The 23,437-nt window shown below is 45.7% G+C and overlaps 1 protein-coding gene across 3 annotated transcripts in view; it reads left to right on the top strand.

Moving 5' to 3' along the window:
• Nucleotides 1-23,437, top strand: part of ATXN7L1 (ataxin 7 like 1) — a 253,531-nt gene that overhangs the window by 93,619 nt on the left and 136,475 nt on the right. The window contains exon 4 of one of the 3 annotated variants that reach the window (XM_036246190.1): nucleotides 9,323-10,423. The exons of the other annotated variants lie outside the window; for them this stretch is intronic. Coding sequence (XP_036102083.1) covers nucleotides 9,323-9,408 — 86 coding nt within the window. The 3' untranslated portion in view covers nucleotides 9,409-10,423. Of the gene's footprint in view, nucleotides 1-9,322; nucleotides 10,424-23,437 lie in introns of those variants that run through there. 3 annotated transcript variants of the gene reach the window in all.

Here is a 23,437-nt window from a genome sequence, read left to right as displayed (position 1 = left end):
TACTTAAGGATATATTTTTCTAATAAAGACTACCATTTCCCTGAGTCTTTTGTCTCAAACAACACAAAGACTTTGCATACTTTTCTTACTTAAAGTCAGCTGATAATTACAACAAAAAATGAAATCCTGGCTCAAAATATTGCCATGTATTCTCAGCCTCCTGACTCACAGGGGGATTAGAGGCATCCTGATTGATTTATAAAGCATGAGCTTTTTACTAATTTACTCAGTTTTATACTCTGTGGTGCTTTGGGTCATCTCTCAAGTTCACAGTCATTTATTCCCAGCTCATGAAAATCTATCTCTCAAATTTCTGAAAATGTTATAAAGTAGGATTGAACAAAAGAGAACTCCGTGTCCTAGGGTCCACTGCTCGGGCCTATTCCTATAAATCCTATTCTTCATGTGTAAGATTTCCATTCTCCCTGTTAACACCTGCTTACTTATCCCTTGATTTCCAAGGTTTAATGTTCATGTGAATCACCCAGGAGTTTCTCTCTAAAATGCAGTTTCTAACACACTTCCAGGTGATGCTTGTGTTTTTGATGCATGGACCATACTTTGAGGATCAAGTGCTTGGAGAATAAAATCTAGCTATAAAAATTGGGGCTTCAGCTCTAGATCAGGGTTTCTTGATACTTTACAGAACAGCAGATACTGAAAGAAACATTCTCTTTGAAGTGGTTTAGAGTTCAGGATCTTTTTAATTCCAAAGCGCCCCCCGCCGCCCCCGCCCCCCGGCCCTCTGTGAGGTCCCTCTCCCCTCCATCCCACTGGAGGTCAGCACAGCACATGTGTCAAGTCTCAGGCCTATCACTGTGTCAAACAGATGTGACTCTGAGTCGGTGCCCAGTGAAGAGCCTGCCTAGGCCCAAGGGCAGGCTTCCTGGTAATTTATGTTTAAGACAAGCTTTTAATAGAGATACACTTTTAAATAGTAACCAGGAAAAAGATTCTCTCCTCTTAACGGGTATCCATTTATAGGACTCAGCTGTTGAAGCTCAAGGGTAGCATTAGGCTTAAGTTTAATCTTCTGTATACCGTAATTTACAGCGCTGAGTAAAGCATTGTTCGTACAACTATTTCAGTCATTTGCTGTGATAAATAGCTATTGCTCTTGGCGGAACAGAAACGCCATCTCTGCTTTCCATTTATGAATATTGAATGGTCTCAGGCAGCCTTTTGCTGTAAGTTTTTAAACGGGAAATCCCCACTGATCACATCTCCTCCCTGGCCCAAAATGTGATTTCCCAGCCATGTGCACTAGTCAGCTCCTGACCCAGATGGCAGTTCCGCAGCACACGTGTGTTCCTGGTGAAGCTCACACAGCACTTCTGACAATTCCAAGTGCAAGACCTGCTGAAGGCTGCAGTTTTGCATTGAATGCCTGGAGCTGTTAAGTAGAAGATTTAGCTGGTGGCAGGAAACCACCAACAGGGACCAAGGAAATATCTTAGAGGCGATAATCTGATGTAGGAAAAATAGACAGGGTGTGATTCTGCTGGATCCCTGACAGTGAGAAGATGGTGTTAGCTGGGGGCCAAATGGGGCAGGGGGAGGGTGGAGAAATGCCCAGGCTATAAATCTCTAGGGATCCGCTCTTTAGGAACACAGACACACACATGTCTTTCACCAATCTTTCCTTACTTCAGATACTTATCCCCTGCCAGCTGGGAGGAGGCAAAATGGATCTTCAGCTATGACACTCAGGTAGAGTGTCCAGCTTGTCCCGGGAAATCTCTTGCGTTCAAGTCTGCGAATCACGCTAGTCTCAGGCTTCCAGAAATCTCCCCCCTCAGCCTCCCATCCCCTGCCAACAACCTTTTTCCTCTGGAGGAACTAAAACCCTTAGCCTGGCATTCTTTGATTTGTCTCACATTTCTGAGCACCCACTAGGTGCCACACATCACATGGATGGTAAGATAGGACTGAAGAGGGAGCGTGAGTTGAGCTGGTGAACAAATGAAGCGGTGCACATCTGCAGGCTGTTTGGAGACTGCCTTCTGTGGTCATACTCCCAAAGGCCACTTCTCAGCCATGTTACTAGGAGATAATTCTTTTGAAAACAAAGCTAAGAGGCTTCTGTTCTCACTACCACCTTTTGAGGGTGATCATATATCCTTAGAAATATCTACAACATTTGCCATTTATAAAGCAGTCTCGTGTCCCTTGTTCATTTTGATTTTCATAACAACTCAGTAAAGTAGATGGGTAGGTGCTAGCTTCTCTAATTTGAAAGCTCAGAGAAGTTCAGTGACCTTCCTAAGGTCACACAGCTGAAAGGGGCAGGGCAGAGACTAGTAGTCCAGACTTGACTCTCACCTGAGTGCATTTTTCATGAACAGAGATCCCGGTGGGGATGCGCAGCACCAACAAAATTAGAGGCAAATTTGCCTTTATGAAACTTCCAGCATTTTCAGTTTCTAATCCCAGACTTACATGCAATGGACACACCATCTAGCTTTCTTGTATCTCTTTCACATGGCATCTGGGCTTTCTGTAATAACTATTTGAAAAACAGTCTTCTAGTTTTTACTCTAAAGGAGTATTATTCAGTCTGCTTATAGGTCATGATCTACCTTTTCATTTCCAAACCAAAAGGTTCCATCAGAACAGAATTTAGGGTCATTTCAGCAATGAAGGCAGTTGGTTGTGTTCTGCATGAGAATAAACCACTCAGCATTCTGATTAGTTATAACTTTGGGTAATGAGAGGATTGTGCAGACCAAAAACTCCTATGTGTTTCATGCATGTAAACCTACTAATGAGAATGGGTTTAGGCAGAAAGCTAAACATTAATGTTCCTGCCACCAGAGCTTAGAGTTTCTTGTTAGTGTTCTGAGAGCTAGAGTACAGACAGACACAGTCCAGCTCAATCTTGACCACATCACTCATCTCCAGGCCATAGATAAGTTTGTGAAATAGGAAGATGAGAGGAAGCAATCAGAGATGGGATTGTATGTAAGTGGCTCAAGAGACCTGGCAGTTTAGGATGCCTTTGCAACCTTACTGTGACCTCCTGCCTTCCTTTGCCCATCTGTGAAATGGGCATGGTGGTTGTGCTCCAAGGTTATGATTCAGAATGATGAACTTGTAAATGCCTTCGCATGTGACTTGTGCCATAAATATGCCTCACTGCCACATGGAAAATGGGAGTTTTGAGCTGAAATGTATGATGGGCAGAGAACATCTGTCACTGGCAGCAGTATCATTGCCAGAGACAGGAGGTGGGGTGGGAGCCATGTGCTTCTAAGGAAGGAGGACAGAGAGACCATCTATGAAGCAGTCTGGACAACATGGTGAAACGTTCAAAACAAACAAGCCCCACTTTAACATTTGGACATCTGACCTGAATTTAGAAACAAATAGGGGAACTGGAGATGAACCTGTCTTTCCACATTGCAGACTCTGTGCTCCTGCTCCGAGTACCCACTGAATTCCAGAGGACTGGGCCTGGGCACAGAGGAAGGCCCAGGCAAACCAGTGCCCACGGGGGGCTCGGCCGCTGTGCTGTAGGAGGGTTATGTCAGAGAGGCTGCAGCGGGGTCAGGAACCAGGCAGACCCTGGAGCCAAGCTATCCGGTGTGACTGTGGCTGTGCCATTCACCAGCTCGGTGACCTTCAGCCAATCCTTCAGTCCGCTGTGCCTGTTTCCTCATCTACAAAATGACGAGCGTATTAGTACCTGTCTCAGAGAGTGTCAGGAGGATAAAATGAGTAGATATGAGTGCAGTGCTTAGCAGAGTCCCTGGCTACATTCACAAGCACAGTGAGGCACTTCTCTGCGAATTCCAGCACATGGCAGAGAAGAGTACAAACTGGGTTGACTGAGGAAAGTTCACCTCCAGAGAGGATCGAGTGTGTTGACCATGAATTAGTTACATGGTCATTTCCAAAGACGGGCGTCCGCTGGAAATAAGGAAGTAGGGCCAGAGCGGGAATGGCGCCCAGCCTGGCTGGCCCCTGGCTGGTAAACAGGGTGGAGGCCTGAACTGTGCGTGAGTGGCCATCTTGACACTTCCCAGTGCCTCCTCCGTGCCTGCAGGGAAGTTGAGAGTTTGGGGGTCCTTTATTCACAAAAGCAGATTCCAGTGGCCAGTATTCTAGCGATTTTGGGGTGAAAATTTCTGTCTCCTGTATCACAGGAGTCAGTCTTCCCCAGTCATTTACTGATAGTGTGTCTCTGCTCTGGACTCCTGCAAAGTCATTCCCCGTTATCTGTCCGCCTCGACATGGGACAGAGCCCTCGCATCTGGGGCTGGCGCAGCGCCTGCCGTCTCGCCTCGCAGCCCGCTGGGCGGAGCTCTCCTGCTGCTCGCGCCTTCAGAAGGACTGGATTTCAGGCTTTCAGAGCAAGTGTCTTAAATCCACTGGGGAAATGAGACAGCAATCCTGTGCTGGTTGGTGTTTGCCAAAATGTGGCCTTAAAATGGGATGAAGTGATGGCTCCTGGCATGAAACCTGGTTCCCCCTCGGCATACACCCATCCTGAACAGCTCCTTTAAAACCAGAAGCAATTTGTCATTTTTTGATTCGCTTCCAGCACTGTCTCTGTCACAGGTAGATAAATGAGGCGGCATATGGGTGTCCAAATGCCAGATCGTCTAATCCCAGCGGTTTCCCATGGAGCCATCACTCCACGAGGATGGGGAGCACAGTGGGGTGGTCTCTGGCGTCGGGATTGTGACTATAAGCACATATTTTCATCGTGTGTCCCATTTATATGCATGAAATGCTTTCAAAGACTCTCCAGCCTCCAGGTGCCATTAATAGGTGTGTTTCTCCTTCAGAATCTTGAAATAAATCATAATATTTGCAAGCTCAACATATCATGTCTGTAGTTCCACAGAATGCCACTAATCAAATCAATGTCTTGGCAGAAGCCAACGAGCACCCCAAATTAGCAATGGATAGTGGTTAGACTTGATGGTCTGAAAAGCCTTGATTACAGAGAGCCAAGGGAAAAGGCGATGCGTGTCAGTGCACCTCGACTGGCATGCTTATGTGTGGCTTGAAAGATACTCACGGCTTCTACACAGCCCACATGGACTTTACATTTTCTTGGTGCATGTAACTAAAGTCACCAGATTATTCCCAAGGGTGCAATAAGCAGATGAGGCTTTCTGATTCTTCTTGGTGCCAAAAGGTGGGCTACCCCTGACATCCTGCAAATGAAGAACAGGCCTGTGTGGTGGATCAACTCGGCTAGCCAGTGCAGGCCTCGTGCCAACACCCAGGGGCTGAGTGTGTTCATGGTCCCACCAGACAGCTTTGATTTCTTTTGTGGCTATCGGTCACACTCTTCACCCCTGCAGCTGCTGGATTATGGACACCCATAGTCACAAGGGCCCAGGCTTGGCTGGATCAACTCAAGTTCATCCTCCACCACAGGAAAAGCCTCTGCCCTGATCGTGTACAGTGAGTTGCCGACACCATGGAGGCACCCTGAGAAAGGAGCACATGTGGGACATCTCCAAGCTGGGTCTGTTGAGTAAGGAGGAGATTCTTACGCAGGCCATGAGTGCTGGTGACCATAACGAGTTTCCTGTCAGCTCTCAGTTATCTGTGGTACTGAAGGAGAAATCTAGCATGAACTTTTACATTTAAAAATATCCCCCACTTGAGCTTTAGCCAGTGGTTTCCTACTAGAAATCCTTCAGGGGAGGGATGGTGTTTCCTTTTATGTTTTCCCAAGTAATCAGTAGTGATTATTTGTTTATTGATTTTAGAGAGAGAAAAAAACATCAGTGTGAGGGAGAAACATCAATCGGTTGCCTCCCTCACGTGCCACAACTAGAGATCCAACCCACAACCCGCGTGTGTGCCCTGATCAGGAATCGAACCCATCACCTTTTGGTGCATGAGATGACACTCCAACCCACTGAGCCACCTGACCAGGGCTTCATCAGTAGTTTTAATGAGCAGCAAAATGACCCAGTGGGGCTGAAAGTACATCACAGGAGGGTAAGTCCCACAAGGTTAATAGATGGGTCTGGGTTCCTTTCCTGCCTCTTCCAGCTTCTTTCTGTTCACCTGCTGGTCCTGTGTGTTGCTACATCTGCTTTATAAGGTCAGGGAGGATCAAAAGAGTTCGTGAATGTTGAGCTATCCCCAAGCCCTGCCATAGGAAGCACACAATACATCGTAGCTATTAAGACATTTTTAGGCTTACAGAAAAAGAGGAAAGAAACTCTTACTTAATCAAAGATGATAAAACAGAATAGTTTGTTTATTAAAAGACAAGCACAAACTTAAGTGAATCTTTAAGGTAAATCCAGCATTTCATTCATGGTGAAATTTCATAATCTTTTTTTTTTTTTAAGTTTAAAAATCTGAGCCAGTTGTACATGGTACATTAAACCCACACTTCCTTTAGAAGAGTTACTATTTTGAGGGTATGATCATTCCTAGGGAAAAACAATTTCAGTGTGCCTCCTGTCCATTGAAAATAGTTACATGTAAAGATTTCCATCCTGTGGATTAGCATCTTCAAATTCCTGCTCTCTTTTCAAGCTTTGTCATAAAGCAAGGGAGGGGAGGATTGTAGTCTCCTGGAAGACGGAGTTCCTTATAATTCCTCTTCTTTGCCCCAGAGTGTCAGGCAAATAGTAGGCACTCAATCAATGTCTTGCGAATGGATGAATGAATAATTTAGATGTTTAATCCTTCAAGTCAGTGATATTCAACCTTTAGCCAGGCATCAGAATTGTTCGAGGGGCTTGTTAAAACACTGATTGCTGGGCTCTGCCCCCAGTTTCTGAGTCAGTAGGTCAGGGGTGGGGTTTGAGCATCTGCATTTCCGCCAGCCCTCCAGCCCATGCGGATGTTGTTGGCCTAGGGGCTCTGCTTAGGGAACCGCTGCTTAAGGGTCCACTCAGTGCTTAAATCCACTGCTTTGTTACCTTTCCAAGCCTTCCAAGAGATGGACATCCATAACTGTCCTATCTTGCCCCATAAAACTAAGATTTTGACCAGATAGAAGAGCAACCTGGATTTTTTTTTTTTTTTTTTTTAATCAAAACTACATTCCATCCCTTGTGTAATTGAGAGAAGTGAGAGTGGAACCGACACCTCCTGGGTGACTGTGCTGGCAGGACGCAGCCAGGCGGGGTGGAGGGGGTGGCGCGCCTGCAACATTTAAGCCAGATTACATCCCCATCCAGCTTTGGAATCCCCACTAATGTCAGAAGGGTGCAGGATAGGAACATGGGATACAAAAGGGAACCCATTATTTGCAAAGTCTTTTCATGCTGGCTGTCGGCCTGATTGAAGTCGTTAGGCACCCCGGCTTCAGAAAGAAGAGAGAGTTTCATGGCTTCGGGACAGCTGCTCTCTACAAAAAGTCATTCTTCTAATCCCAGCTGTCGCTTCGGATGGCAGGCAAAGAGCTGGAACTCCAAACCCAGGCCTCAGGGAGCTCTTCCCCCATCCATCCCTCTCCTCGGGAAAGAGTCCTCAAGACTGTGAGGACATATGGTAGAAGTCAGGGACCGGCCAGGTAGAGAGTACCAGAGGCACACCAGACTCCCTGAACAGAAGAGGTCAAAATGAACCCAAGAAGGGAATTGATGGGAAGGAGGGACCACGGCCTTCCTCTGAAGTAGTAAGAGTGTATCAGTTACCTATTATAACAAAGGCCCCACATAGCAGCTTAAAACAACAAATATCTATCAGTTTCTGTGGGTCAGAGGCCTGAGAGCAGCTTAGCTGGGTGGTTCTGGCTCCGGGTCTCTTATGAAGTTGCAGTCAGGCTGTCATCCAGAACTGCTGTCTGTCATCTGAAGGCTTGGCTGTGGCTGGAGACCCCACTTCCGAGATGGCCCACTCACCGGCTGTTGGAGGAGGCCTCAGTTCCTCCCTCTCAGTACCTTAGACCTCTCCATAAGGATGTTCATGACATAGCAGTTAACTTCCCTCAGAGCCCACAACCAGAGGGGGAGAGAGAGGTAGTCAAAATGCCTTTTATGACCCAGTCTCAGAAGTGACACACTGTTACTTCCACATTATTCTGTTTATTAGAAATGAGCCAGTAGGTCCAGGCTCCACCTCCTGAAGGATCAGTGCCACCACTAAGAGTAAGCCTCTCCCATCCGCCCCTTCTAGGCTCAGAAAAGCACAAGAATAATTGATACAGGGCCTTTGGTCAAAAGATGGGGGAGGCTTTTTAAAGGACTCCAGAGGGGATGGTAGGAGTTTTGCCTGATTGGGCTGATGAGAGGTGGGTGTGTAGAGGATGGGGCACTGGAAATTCTCCGTGAGCTTTGAGCCCACCTTTCTATAGGGGTCATGCACTTCTCTCTTTAGGCTAGAGGTGACCTTGCTTAGAAAGAACTGAAGCCACCAGTGAGTTACAAGCCTCAGGTTTGGTTCCAGAGAAGAGGAAGAAGGGGCCGGCTGCTTAGAGCTGACTGCGTGCTGGAGAGAGAGCCACACATAGCACTGTGCATCTCCTTCTAGATCGTCTGGCCTGCCAGGCCCCTGGGAGGGAGAGAATGGGATTTAAGGCAGAAGTGGTGTCCTGGGCTGTGCCTCTCAGGAAAAATATCGAGGGGGGATCTGAGGGGGAGGAGCCCCACTATTTTTATTAAAGTGATTGCACTCAGGATGATGGCTCAGGACCACTAGGCACAAAAGCAGCAGGCCCTTTGTGGCTATGGCTCCTGGGTCCCACCGAGATCCTGCCATGGAGCAGGTATTTATTTTGTCCAGCCCCGCACTATAAGTGCATTCCACTTAGCAGTTTTATTTTGAGGATGCAGAACCATTCAGGGTCATGTTGTACTGTGTCTGTTCTTATCTCTCTGCTATCATCCCCAAGGAATAAGCTAATCAAACTTGCTGATGATTTTACACTGAGAGGAGATAGCTAATAACTTGGATGACAAGTATTAGAATACAATGTGATGTGGATAAATTGGGTCCATGTATTAAGGGCTATAAAATGAGATTCCATCAAGGCATGAATAATGGTGCCTGTAGAAGAGATTAATCAAATACCCCATTAAAAGATATAGGAATTCTGGTCAGATAGCCCTTGTTTAATTACACTCCTGCCCCTACCCCACCCCCACTTCATTCCCCCGAAACTGCTTTCTACTAGGAGAAATAAGGAAAAGAGTTTAGAGGAAATAATAGAAAAATTGGGACGTACGTTTTGATAGATCAAGATCATGAAGACAGATTTATTCAACCACTGTTTAATTTAGGGCGGGGGGAGGCAATTGGCATGTGTTGGCATGAGTAATCATTTACAAGTGTAATTTCCAAGGAAGCCCTGTTGATACCATTCAGCAAATGCCAACAAAGCATTTACTTTCCAAAGGGAGAAAGAAAGACAACAAGAGAAATGAAGGCATCTCCAGGAACGGATCGGAGAACAGCCAAGCCATAGCGAAGAATCAGGTGTGAGATGGAGAATGCAGAAGACAGACACAACTTCTGAAAGATCTGGGAGGATTCCCATTGTCCGGAGAAGGCTTCCTGGAAGAGGAGACCCCAGCAGAGCCCCGAAGTGTGGACAAGCTTCCATGTACTGCAAATGCGTGAGCACACTCTGGTGACAGGGTTTAGGGAGAAAATGGGCTTGAGCAGAGCACGGGGCACCTGGGAGATTCTTCTTTCCATTTCCACCACCACCTCCCTGGTCCAAGCTACCATCACTTCTCACCTGGACAACTACAAAAGCCTTCCAGCTGTTTTCCCTGCTTCCACTCTTGCTCCTGTACAATCCATCTGCACACAGAAGTCAGAATCAAAATCAAAGTTAATCATAGCACTCTCTTGACTTGTAGCTTCCCATCATTCTTAAGCTAAAAGCAAAATGTCATTATCATGGTTACAAAGTCTTGCATGGTCTGAACTGCATCCTGTGCCAGGCTCCCTTTCACTCTCTATATGCCAGTCTAGCTGGCGTTCCAGAATTTTCAGTACATCGTGTCTTCCTGCCACCAGGCCCTTGGCACATGCTTGTCCTTCTCTGTATATAATTTTCTTTCACCCACCTTCCCAGAGCTAACTCTGACTCATCCTTCAGAACGCATCTTAATGATTACTTCCTCCTGGAGGAGTTCTCTGATTTTCATAACTATGTCAGCTTCCCCTCATACCTTGAAAACAAATGTTTATTATGTGGACATTAGATTAATGTTTGTCTCCACACTAGGCCACAAGCTTCTCTGAGGCCAGAGACCCAGCCTTTTTATCCCCCAGAGCCTAGCACAGTCTCAATAAATATGTATTGACTGGATCATGACCTTTAATTAGGAACAATGAGGCTAGTTGAGAAATTATACTTGACCAGAATGTATGAATTCTTACTGGGATGTAAACCTGAAGTCTTCTTACTGGGATGTAAACCTGAATTCATGTCCAGACTGCCACCTGCTGGCTGTGCTGTTGTAAATAAATCACAGATCCTCTCAGAGCCAGTTTCCTCGTGTATAAAGGGGCGATACCAGCAGCCACCTCACATGGTTGTAGCAAGAAATTAATGAAATCATATACGTGAGAGCATTTTTAACTGTAGTATCAGACATAAATAAATATACTGTCTTTTTCTCTGTACCTGCCACATTGGGTCATTAAACATCTATTGGATGGATGGATGGTTGGATGATGGATGGATGGATGGATGGATGGATGGATGGATGGATGGATGGATGGACGGACAGTTAGGGAACTATTACCGGAATCAGGAAGGGGACCTGGCATAAGGATACATGATGGAAGCTGCACGAGGAGAGAATTTCAAGAAGTAGGAGGAGGTTTGTTGATCACCCACAATATCACATACAGCAGAGGAGTCAAGGAGAACGAAGGGGGTTATCATTTAACTTGGGTAAAAGAAAGTTAGTAATGACCTCAGAGCAAGTCCTTCTCAGCCTTTTCATGTTGTCCATGCTTTCAATGACATGCCTTAATTGTAACTTAATCACTTTACTGATTTTTATCTTTTGGGGGGAAATCAAATTGATTTGCACACATAGCAAAATTGGCAAGATTACTCTAGCCGCTGCCAGCAGGTGCTGACAAGCAAAGAAGTGTCAGAGGATAAGAGAATACACTAAACGTTTATTTTAATAAGGCCTAAAAATCCTTAGCTATTTAATAGATTGCCATGGAGAATTAAGTTTCAGTTTCAAGGGTTGTTTTATTTTTAACTCCCTGTGTTCTGGTAGCAATAGGGCTATATGTGTAGGCAGAGATCTGTGGTACAAGATTCATCTGAGGGCAACTGCACATTTCTGTGAGAACTTTTCTCTCTCACACACACACACACACACACACACACACACACACTGAGCTCGTAGTCCTTCAGCATGGCGGCTCAGGACTCACCTCCCTGCCAAGCTGGACCCAGCAGTCTGTTTGCGTGTGGGCCCTGGGAGTGAACGGCTGGGGCTAAACCTGAGCCCCACACTCATCTCAGGACTGACTCCTGATGAATAAGAAAGATGAGGAATAAATGAAACTCCACGTTACTTCAACACCCATCTTCACCCCCAGTGCACCAAACTGGGCTGACAAAATTAGGTACTCGGTAGAAAAGCGTTAAGAACAGACTAGAAGAAAAGGCCACCAAATATTTTGTTTCCATGTGGTAGTTGGTGGTATGGAACATGGGTCAGTGGGGAAAGGAGGTGATGTTCCAGAGATGTTGAAATGGTTCACAGAGAGGGTTCGAAGGCCCCTGCCACGATGCCTTTTCAACAGGGATGGCTCAAGAGTGCGTTACTGATCCAAACACAAGCATGCATGTCTCTGTCCTCTTCCCCACAGCTCCCAGACCTAGGATTTCTTTGACTGCTCTGGGTTCGAATATTTAGTCTTATCAGTAGAAAGGTTTTCTATGAACTGATGTACACAGTTTGTCAAGAAAGAATGCTGAGGCCCTGGTCCTTCTATAAGAAGCATAGTCCCTGGAAGTCCCACCACCCTCCAGCCTAGGAATTGTAGGTAGGTGCAAAGTGAAGACTTCACACATCTGCCTGCCTTCAGTGGCAGACCCTCATGGTGAAGCCGGTGGTCAGTGGGCATGCCTGGGTACAGGAAGGCAGCACCCTCTACCGGGATTGCGTGGCAGGGGCAGCAGAGCTGGAACCCGTAACCACTGATCCATCCTTTCTCTGGTCCACCACAGGAGCAAACCCCAAAGCTCTTGAATCCTTTAGTGTCCAGAAACATAAGGACAAATCTGCTCAGACAGAAGAGCTTGATGGTTCAGAGCTAGGCCTAGAGCGAGGTTCGCAGCTCTACTCTGCCTAGCCTATCTTGTACCCTCTCCGAGCTTAAATCTTTAAAAAAGGATAGAATTATGCTTTCTCAGAGGGTCGACGTTAAATGTCGTAATGCATGTAACAAGGTTAGACTGAGCCAGCCCAGCATGAGAAGTGAGCTAATAGAAGCATGGAAGCCACATTAGACTGAACCCTCTCCCTACATTCTGGTCGACTTTTAAACATCATTGCTGGGCCCAGTCCAGCCTGCCCTTCAGGAATTTCATAAGGTGAGAGGTTCTGAGAATCTGGAGTTGAAAGGAGAGGAGTCCATGGAGGGGTTTGGAGTCGGGGTCGGGGTGTGGGCAGGCACGAGAAGAGGATTAGGGAAGAACTGTATGGGATTCCGGGTGATCCAGAGACGGGACCTGAAGAGAAGCATCCAAGAAGACTATGGTTAGACCTAAAACGTCGCAATAACAGTGGCACAGAGCCAGGCATGAAGGAATTTCAAGGCGGATCTTTCAGAAAGGTAGACTAGACAGTAACTAAGAAAAAAAGATTTTGAATCATATTTGCCTTTTCAGTGAACGCGAACTCAAATTAATTTGGTTTTGAGAATTTTAAACACAGAGATTGTAATCATTAGAAATACCCTACGGTGTTATAAAAACCAGGGTTGGAAATCATTTACCATCTATACTGTAAGAGCAGGAACCCAGTCTTGCAAGAGATTTAAAAACTTCTCTGCCCAGAAAAGAAATCTGTCTGCCTGTCAAATATGCATGAAGTCCTTTTCCCGATAATCTCTCCCTCCTGGTTCCTTCCCTCCAAATACACAGTTCTGCTTCCTTTCACAAATACAACCCCTAGGAGAACCAAGGAAAGAAATAAAAATAGAGAAGCAGAATGTGGTCATTAGGGCCTCTGCCTCATTTCTTTTTTTTTTTTTTTTATCCTCACCCGAGGACATTTTTTCATTTTTTGTTCAGATAGAGCAGGAGGAAGAGAGAGAGAGAGAAACATCGACGTGAAAGGGACACATTGAGTGGCTGCCACCGCACAACCCAATCAGGGCCGGGGACAAACTGCAACCGAAGTACATGCCCTTAGCGGGAACAAACCCGGGTCTCTCTGGACTGCACTACCTTGTTTCTTTTATTCTCTTCTGTGTCTTTTAGGCTGTGCTCATGGCTGCGCAATGAATACTGTAGTCAAGTTTTGAAGGTAGTGTCGATGTCTTGTTGGGTGTAAAGGGAGCCTTGACTTTTAAATCTTTTTATTGTATCCATCTGTTTTGGAGCTTTTTTCCCTTGTGCAGATCCAAACAGACCCTAAGCATATTTAAAGTATTAAAAACCTTTTCATCTCCTAGTATGACTTTGCTATTTTATTTTGTTCATTATATGGGGTACCATAGCTCTGGATCATATAATTTAGGGTTCTGGTTACTGAGGTGTCTAGAGGTCACCCTAAGTGGATTAGCTCTTTAGTAAGTCTGTGTTTGATGAAAAGAAAAAAAAACCTTTGAAAATGCTAATAATATGTTGGTGGAACTATCTGCTGAGGTTAGAGCAAGAAAAGCTTACTTTTCTTGCTCTAAACTCAAGTAAATGGCCAGATCTCATCTTCCTTTTGATCTGCAATTTATATTTGTTACATTTGGTGAATCTAACTAGTGGTTTAGTTTCCTTAGGCTTTTCCTATATCCAGGTGTACAACCCTAGACCCCAGAGCATAATGTGATGCCAAACCCTCTTCCAAATGTGCTTCTTACTAAAGCAAACTATATTGGAAGACCTTAAAGGAAGCATTCCCTGGACACTTCCAATTACAAAGTTTTTTCATAAATCACTAGTTCCACAGAGAACTCCCCCCAGATCATGTTTCCCTCACTGCCTCATTACCTCTACTGTGAGAGCTCCCTTTGCCCACATACTCACGAGAATGTGATTATGGTGGGTTGTGCCCCCTTAAGAACATGGCTTGCACACAGCTTTTTTTTTTAAAACAGGTGATTTTTTGCATTAAGAATGAATGCATTTCAATGTGTTGACATGCACCAAAAGCAAAATCCACACAGTAGAAAACTTCAGGTTAGACAGCCTGAGTCTTGAACAGCTAAATTGTAAGGAAAAGAATAAATGGAGGGAGAACTGATTGCTTAAAAGATGAGACATTTCAGACTTCCGGTCAAGATGGTGTAGGTAAACACGGTACTTGCTTCCTCCCACAACCACATCAAAATGACAACTAAACTACAGAACAATTCAGAGCCACTGAAATCAAGCTGAATGGAAGTCCTACAACTGTGAATTAAAAAAGAAGCCACATAGAGACAGGCCCCCTCAGCTCAGGGTTCAAGTACCAGGAAGAGAATTCCCATCACTTCTGGCTGTAAAAACCAGGAGGAACAGGCTTAGAGAGGTTGAGGCTTCTGGAGTCCCAGGCAGCTCCTCTGAAAGGGCTGACATACAGACATACTCAGACTCGCTTTCTCCAGGCTCCAGTGTGAAGGAGACAGCTTGAACAGCACCAGAGAAACATAGGGAAGACTGAGTTGTTTGGCATCATGGTGAGGGCTGGAGAGGCAGCTTTCTCCAGGACAGACATGCTGGCAGAGGCCAGTGTTCCTTTGGTGAGCCCTTTACCCACAGGGCTGGCATACAGGCCCCATATCTGGGACTTCAGCAACCTGGCTCACACTGTTTGCCCCACCCTGGTGATTCCCTGAGGCCCTGCCCTACCCAACTTTCAGGCCCACCCAAGCTGTTTCCAGTGGATTTACCATATGGTTGGCCTGTTTTGGCTCTTGCCTCAGATTTTCCAAAATTCTCTCAAACAAGCAGCATCTGGCTTCAGCAAGCCCCATACCTCTCGATAAGTGGCCCCAGGTCTGGCACTAGAAGCAGCCAGCCTTGATTCACAGCTTGACTTTGCCTGGGCACCTCCAAGCCCAACACAGAAGCAGCCATCTGCAGATTACTTTGTAGCTTATGCCTGGTGGCCCCGGGTAGAACACCAGCAGTGGCTGACCTTGCCCCAGAGCCAGCATACCCAGTGGACAACCTCAGACCATGTTGAAGCACCACCACCCAACCACCTCCACAAGCGACACACTCAAGGAGTGGACTCAGTGAGTACCATAGCCCTGCTGAAGTAAGTCTTGCTCTATGTGGTGGGCCCCTGCACAGTTGATCCTACAAGGTAGTCAGGGGTCAGTGGTCACTGGGCACAGCCAGTGATTGCAGCTAATCAGCCTGAGTAAATCCCTCCCATTGACATGCCAACAGCAATCAAGACTATTACAACAGAAGGTGGACAGTCCACATGAAGGGTGCACCTCAAGGGCCAGTTGGAGTGATCAGGGAGGCTGTGGCACTGGACTCTACAGGCTACCTACTACAATAGACCACCTTAGGAAGCCTAGGAGACATAGCAACTCTGCCTAATACATAGAAACAAATACAGGGAAGCAGCCAGAATGAGGAGACAAAGAAACATGTCCCAAATGAAAGAACAGAACAAAACTCCAGGAAAAGAACTAAACGAAATGGAGATAAGCAATCTAACAGATGCAAAGTTCAAAACACTGCTTGTAAGGATGCTCAGTGAACTTAGTGAGAATTTCAAGAGCATAAAAAAGGACCAGTCAGAAATGAAGGATGCACTAACTGAAATAAAGAATAATTTACAGGGAATCAGTAGTAGAGTAGGTGAAGCTAAGAAGCAAACCATCAATTTGGGATATAAGGAAGCAAAAAAAAACACCCAATCAGAACAAAGAATAAAAAATTAAAAAAATGAGGGTGGTATAAGGAGCCTCTGGGACAACTTCAAGCGTACCAACATTCATATCATGGGGGTGCCAGAAGGAGACGAGAGAGCAAGAAATTGAAAACCTATTTAAAAAATAATGACAGAAAACTTTCCTAACTTGGTGAAGGAAACAGACATACAAGTCCAGGAAGCACAGAGAGTCCCAAACAAGATGAACCCCAAGAGGCCCACACCAAGACACATCAGCATCAAAATGCAAAAGGTTAAAGACAAAGAGAGAATCTTGAGAAAAGCAGCTACCTACGAAGGAGTTCCCATAAGACTGTCGGCTGATTTCTCAAAAGAAACTTTGCAGGCCAGAAGGGAGCAGCAAGAAATATTCAAAGTGATGAGAAGCATGGACCTACAACCAAGATTACTCTATCCTGCAAAGTTATTATTTAGATTTGTTGGACGTATAAAGAGTTCTCCAGACAAGAAAAAGCTAAAGGAGTTCTCACCACCAAAGCAGTATTATATGAAATGCTGAAGGACATTCTTGAAGAAGATCAAAAATATGAACAATAGCCCTGGCTGGTTTGGCTCAGCAGTGAGAGCATCGGCCTGCGGTCCAGAGAGACCTGGGTTCGGTTCCCGCTAAGGGCACGTACTTCGGTTGCAGTTTGTCCCCGGCCCTGGTTGGTCATGCGGGTGACAGGCACTCAATGTGTCCCTCTTATGTCGATGTTTCTCTCTCTCTCTCTTCCTCTCTCTCCCTTTCACTCTATCTGAACAAAAAATGGGAAAGAAATGTCCTCAGGTGAGGATAAAAAAATATATATATATAGATATGAACAATAAAACGGCAATAAATGCATATCAATCAACAATTGAATCTACAAACAAAATGAGCAAGCAGAACAGAAACAGACTCATAGATACAGAGAACTTTTTGTTGGGTGCCAGATGGGAGGTGGGTTGGGTGTGGGAGAGTGGGCAAAAAAGATGAAGGAATTAAGAAGTACAAATTGGTTGTTAGACTGAGGAACCTCAAAGGGAAGGGTGGGGGTAGGAAGAAATAAACCAAAGAACTTATATGTATATATGCATAACCAATGAACATAGGCAATAATGTGGAGAAGACAGGAGGGGGGCAGGAGTGGGGAACAAGGGGAGGGGATATCTGTAATACATTCAACAGTAAAAATAAGTTTTAAAAAAGACATCTAAAAAATGGGCAAGATTGAGCACAGTGTCCAAGGTTACACACTTGGGTGATAAAACCAAAGATGAACACAAGGAAGTAAGTCAGGAGTGTTGGAAGAGGGGAAGAGCTGCAATTGGGGCAGACATGTGGATGGGCTTCTTGGGTGGCTGGTCAAGTATTCTGCCTTCACCTGCCTGGTGGTTACCAGGGTGTCTGCTTTCTAATCATTCCCAGTGCAATACTAAATTTGTTTTGTGTAGCTTTGCATGTCAGAGCTTTATTTTACCATAAACCCTTTTCTTTTAATGAGTCTACTTGGGGTTCACATTACCTACAGCTGTTCAGGAATTTGACTTTGGGGGGGGGGGTTGTAATAAATGATGCTTTACCTTTTTCACTAAGAGAAAAATTAGAAATTCATCTCAAAGTTCACCAGTGGGGTTGTCTGGCAGCTTGATCAGAATTGAGAGAGGCAAGAAGAGGCCGTATTGATGGAGCTTTTCTAGATTCTGGCTACTGCAGACTTCTTCCTAAATAAAGGCTAGTCCCTGCCATGGGCCACACTGCTCCCTGCCTTCACTCCGTGATATTTGGTAACCTTTAGAAACCAGAAAGGTCTGCAAACTACTCCCTACTGATATCCCCCACTTTCTCAACTTCTTTTGTCCCTGCAAATGCCTGTCTGAATTGACCACCCTGGTTGTGTGATTTTAGGGTGACCTCTCCCTCCAGCTGAGACATCATTCTTTCACCGCAAGGCCTTCAGCCCCAGAAGTGCAGTTCCACCAGGGCATTTATCACTTAGGATGAATAAGTGAAGTCAGTCAGTTTTACTAGAGGGTAAAGTCGTCAAGAACAGGACTCTGGAAACTTGGGGTGGGTAGACAGTAAGGGACAACCCAAAAGAGGGTGGCACAGGTTTACCTTATCTTCTTTTTCTTCTTCTTATCAGACCTGGCCTCCGCATGTTGATATTTTTCAGCCTCTATCTAGAATCCCACTAAAACATATTTACATCAGTCCCTGGGGTTGCCTGAGGCTAGTAGTCCAACTCTCTCAGTGCATGAGCTGAGTACAAACTTGGTGGGAATAACCAGGGTAGATTCAGACCCATGAGGGCAGGGACCTCATCTGTTGTTGTTCACCATTCAATTCTCAACCCCTGTTACGGTGGTTCGCATATAGTATACTCAGTAAACACTGGATTGGGAAAACACACACACACACACACACACACGAATAAACACGAGACCAGGCCAAACCAACAGCTTGCAGCAGGAGAGCGAGCAGAGACCTCCCGTGATGGGCAGGGAAAAAACCACTCCTCGAGCTCCTGGGGCCATAACCTCGCCCTCACCTTCACCCTTGAGTGTTTCCTCATCTGCAGCCAAGGAGTGACCTCTGCTCTGTGCCTCCCTGTCCTCAACAAGAACTAGCCAGCACCTAGTTCTTGAGAAGTAACAGTTCTTGTCGTATGTTTTCCCATTTGCACAGCACATCTGTAATCATAGAAGCATTTTTCCACACATTGTCTAATTTGCACTGTACAATAATCCCGTGATGTAGGTAAGTCATAGTGTATGGGGGAGGAAACCAAGACTGAGAAGGACTAAAATGACTTTTGAGGTCCAGAGCTATAATTCAAACCTGGAATTTTAGATTCCTGCACTGTCTTAGGCAGTGTTGGAGATCGAAATAAAGGGAGATCAAGAGCCAGCATTGCCCTCAAGAAGCTTAAAATATAATTTGGGCAAGATAACTACTTTAAACAAAAAACATAGGCCAATAAACATGTAGCACTGCCAGATCCTTCCCTGGTTTTACTTCCCAGAGACTCAGTGAAAGACTCCTTTGCTGCTGCTGTTTCTTAGCAAGGTTCTGTGTAAACTTACTTAGAGAGCATAGAATGGGGTGACTTGCCGGTTTTCAGTCATCTGCTGTGATGGGGAAGAGTGGGAGAGGACAAATAATAGAAAGCCAAAGGAAACCCCAAAGACTCATTTTAATCAATTGTGCCAGGCTCATACTTCAGATCTCATGAGAAATAGCCTTGTAGATAAGAAAAGGAAAGCAAGGGGCCTAAACAATCCACAATCTAATCATTCCCTTACACCACTGTCCTCTGTTACAAGGCTCATACTACTTCCTTGTGCACAGAGATGCCATGCTTTCAGACTTTCTTCCCCCAAAACTTTTCACATGTCTTCTCTTCTGAGGCCTTCCATGACCCTGCACAGGAGGTAGGGCTAATACAGAGACTTAGAAATGTTAGGTGACTTGCCCAAGCCCCATGGCTAGTTAGTGGCAGCAATGGAACTTAAACCTGAGCTCTTTCTGGTCCCCAACTCTTTTCCCACTTCCTCTCCTACAGTGGCCCCTCTCAACCACCTGCAATTGCACAGCACTGGACTTGCCAGCTCTTGCTTGTATTATGGTACTTAAATGTTCACTGACTGCCTGTGTGCATTATAATCATTTAGTCTATTCCTAGGAGGAAATGATGCTTTATTTAGAAACTTAACAGTGAAAATTTCCGAGTCTTCTTTTCACTGTGAGCTTGCTGGCATTCGGGTGATCTGAGCCTGCCCACTGTGCTCCTGATCCACTTAGCACCAGGAGATAACCTGCGTGGCTTCCTCCAAAGCACAGCCAGCATGCTGAGGACGGCAGGGGGCGCCACTCGGTTCGCGGAGAGAGGACAGCCAGACACAGGAAAGCAGGCAATGAGGAAAACGTGTTAGGGACTTTGAGCAAATAACCAGATATCTTTATGCTCCTTTTGGGGCAAAAAGAGAGTAGAATTTATCTTCCTGGGCCCTGGGTTGAGGATAGTACTAAGGTTGACAGCCCTGTTTCTCAGCCTCGACGCACAGTAGGATGACCTAGGAAGCTTTCACATATCACGATGCCAGGCCTGACGTCAGTTTGTTTTAAAACTCCACACATGATTTCAGTGTGTAGCCAAGCCTGAGAACCAGTGACCAGATGGGTGATGGTGGCTTTGTCACGTGTCAACCTGGCTAGGCTGGATTGCATTTCCCAGAATTCTCTGTCCTGTGGGTTTCTAATTGGGATGGGGCCACAGAGAGATTCTTGGATGCTCTGGAGGGCAGAAGGGAAGCAGCAGTTCTGTCACACGTGCACTGTCACCTGTCTGCTGGCTCACCTCACTGCAGAGGCAGCGGCCCAGGCTGCAGTTATCGCACCTTCCCCTGGACCCCCTTCAGGGTCTCTAACTCCTGGGCCAGGTGTGTGTGCTGAGCTCCAGGATGAGGGGCCCTGGCTTCTGGAGGACATCCATGCCATCAAGGGCAAAGGCAAGAACAGATACAGTTTCAGTCCATCCTCATGGGGTTCCAGTCAAGGCTTTTAAGCTCTAGATTATTTTTGGTCTCCCCAAATTTCCATTCTTCTTTCCTTCCCAACTGCCTGCCCTGTGGACTTCACACTCCAGCATCAGACACAGAAACAGCAGCCTTACAGAGGCCATTCAACTAGCAATTACTGCTGCAAAAGGCCAGATACCTGTTACAGACTCATGTACATACAGTACATAGACAAATACATATATATCCCTATCCGTCCTCGTAATTCTGCTTCTTTGATTAAACCCTGACTATACAGGTAGTTTTCAGAATTGTGGAGCAAGAGATTGTTTTTATCCATAGATGGTAGTCCAGTGTAAGAAAAAAGTACAGCCCTGGCCAGTTTGGCTCAGCGGTTAGAGCGTCGGCCTGTGGTCCGGAGACACCCGGGTTCGGTTCCCGCTAAGGGCACGTACTTCGGTTGCAGTTTGTCCCCGGCCCTGGTTGGTCGTGCGGGTGGCAGCCACTCGATGTGTCCCTTCACATCGATGTTTCTCTCTCTCTCCCTTCCTCTCTCTCCCTCCCACTCTATCTGTACAAAAAATGGAAAAATATCCTCGGGTGAGGATAAAAAAAAAAAGAAAAAAGTACAAAAAGCTCTGATTGAAGGAGAAGGCAGGCCTGACAGCTCCCTGTCTATACCCCATCCCCTGCCCCAAATTGACACCTGTGGGCAATTTGAAAACCTTTGGTAAATCCCTGGTCTCCAAGTCTGACTGGTGTGTGGGAAATCCCTGGTGCAAATCTTTAAAATGCACATTCCTGGGCTTCACCTTGGATCTAGGAATTTCAAAGGATAGGGAAAGTGATACTTTTTCTGGGGTGCTGGTATGTTCTGTGTCTTGGTCTGGTGCTGTTGACATGGGGTATTTTGTGTGCCCAATATCATCAGGTAGGCACACTTGTGTGATTTGTGCCCTTTCCAGTATGCATGTTATAAGTCAATTTAAAAAATAAATAACCCCACCTCCCACCCTCCCCTTCCTCACAGTCCCATATCCCAGTGACTGACCGAAGTTGACAACCACCAGACTAGCTACTTCCTGGCAAAATTCAGAGAAGAGAAACAGAAAAGTGTTCAGCAACTGGGGAGTAGTTAAGATTTATCCATAATCTTAATGATATGATCCTATGCAATTATTCCAAAATTAAAGAGAAATTTGAGACCATGAGGCAGCCAGCCAGCTGAAGTGACAGGAGTGGGGTGCAGGGGGATCTGAGGGCCTGTTTGGAAGATCACACTGGAATCAGACCACAGTCAACTGAGAAAAAGCAAAGCCACTTTCAAAGACTTAGTCCTTTATTTTGAGGAGGGGCTTATAGATTTTTAGAAGAGTGATTGATAAAAGTGACATTGTTTAAAGTACATCTGTAAATATAAAATTATATTATTCATCATATTTAACTGCCCACAAATGTGTTGTTTGACTTGCAGACTGGCGGGTGACAGAACAGGCCCTGCCTGGCGCTGGAAACGGGAGTTTACCTTCCTTTGTTTCAAGACAGACTTTTCAACCCAACTTCTCTCTCAAGTATCTGCAGTCTATACACACTGTTCTGGAGTACATTTAAGCAGGAGAAAAAGAAAGGAAGGAAGCAGTTACAGCCCCAACTGCTGCATTTGAAGGCCTGTAGGTTCCTATGGGGCACAGCTGTTCCAGGTACATTGAGATTTCATAATTCTAGTGCAGGGACAAGCTTCACAGATTGATTCCATTTTTTAAGCAAGAATTGTCCTGGACAGGTCCAACAGTTGCTCTCAAAAGGGGGTTTGGACCTGAGGGGGAGGAGCTTCAGGGTAACAACAGAGAATTGGTTTGAATTACAAGCTTCTCTGAGACTTTTGAAATGAAGAAGTACAGGCTATACCCCCAAGTGATTCTGAATCTCCCCTTAATTTAAATTCACCAGCCTAAATGCTGTCTTGTGTCTTCTTTAATATCCAGGGGCAGAGTTTTCATAACCCCCTTTAGTGGCCCTTTTCTGAGTGTGACAACTTTGCACACCTCTTCCCTCTCCCCTCTCCCCACCCCTCCAATGACCACTCCAAAGACTAGCACTCTTGAGCTTTCAAAGAAAGGACACAATTGGGCTGAAAAGCATCAGTTAAGAAAACCAAACCCTAGACATCATCCAACTTCTTTTGAAAGACATTTTTGTTTGACTTGCAGTATTTTCATTTACCCTTTCTTACTTTCCCATACTGTAACCATACCCTAAACTCAATTTTGAGGACTAATCCAGAGAGAATTCTTTGTGGAATTTCCACAGAAATTCCTTCTGGAACCCAGCACACTCCCACACGTCTCCACCCATTCAAGGGCATGTGCAGAAGGAATGCACAGTGACCCTGACATTATCACAGTTTAAAACAGTTGAGATGAATCTAATAAGGAAAACAGTAATGAGGGGCTTCCCAAGGAAGGGCCAGTTTTGTGCCATTTCCTTTCTTCCCCTCATGCAGATGATTTAAGAATCAAGGTTCATGAATTGCCTCTCCCACTGCCCCACATCCCTCCCCGACACAGGTTCCCCTAAGTAGGAAGAGAGCACTTCTCCCTCACAGTTTTTCCTTCCAGCATTTTTTTCAGGAAAATGGAGTTCATGTTAATGAGTCTGCACTGGTGGCTCATGAAACCACCTGCCTTCTTCTTGATCTCCCGGTGGGCCCAACTCTGGGGACACAAAGGCAGCCCTGTCCACACCTGGCTCCAAAACGTTTTGCTCAGCTCATATGTAGCACATCCCCAGAGTGCTTCACTTGGCTAATAGTTGGCAGAGGCACAAGGTGTAAAAGCTCCAATCCTCAGGCTTGAGGAGGAAGCTCTGGAAGCAGGACGGTGATCCTCAGCTTTTTGGTTCGGTCATACTGAGGTTCAGGTAGCCTGGAG

The sequence above is a fragment of the Molossus molossus genome, unplaced genomic scaffold (assembly GCF_014108415.1).
Source record: "Molossus molossus isolate mMolMol1 unplaced genomic scaffold, mMolMol1.p scaffold_m16_p_7, whole genome shotgun sequence".
NCBI classification, from domain to species: domain Eukaryota; kingdom Metazoa; phylum Chordata; class Mammalia; order Chiroptera; family Molossidae; genus Molossus; species Molossus molossus.
This window is presented reverse-complemented; position numbering and strand designations above follow the sequence as displayed.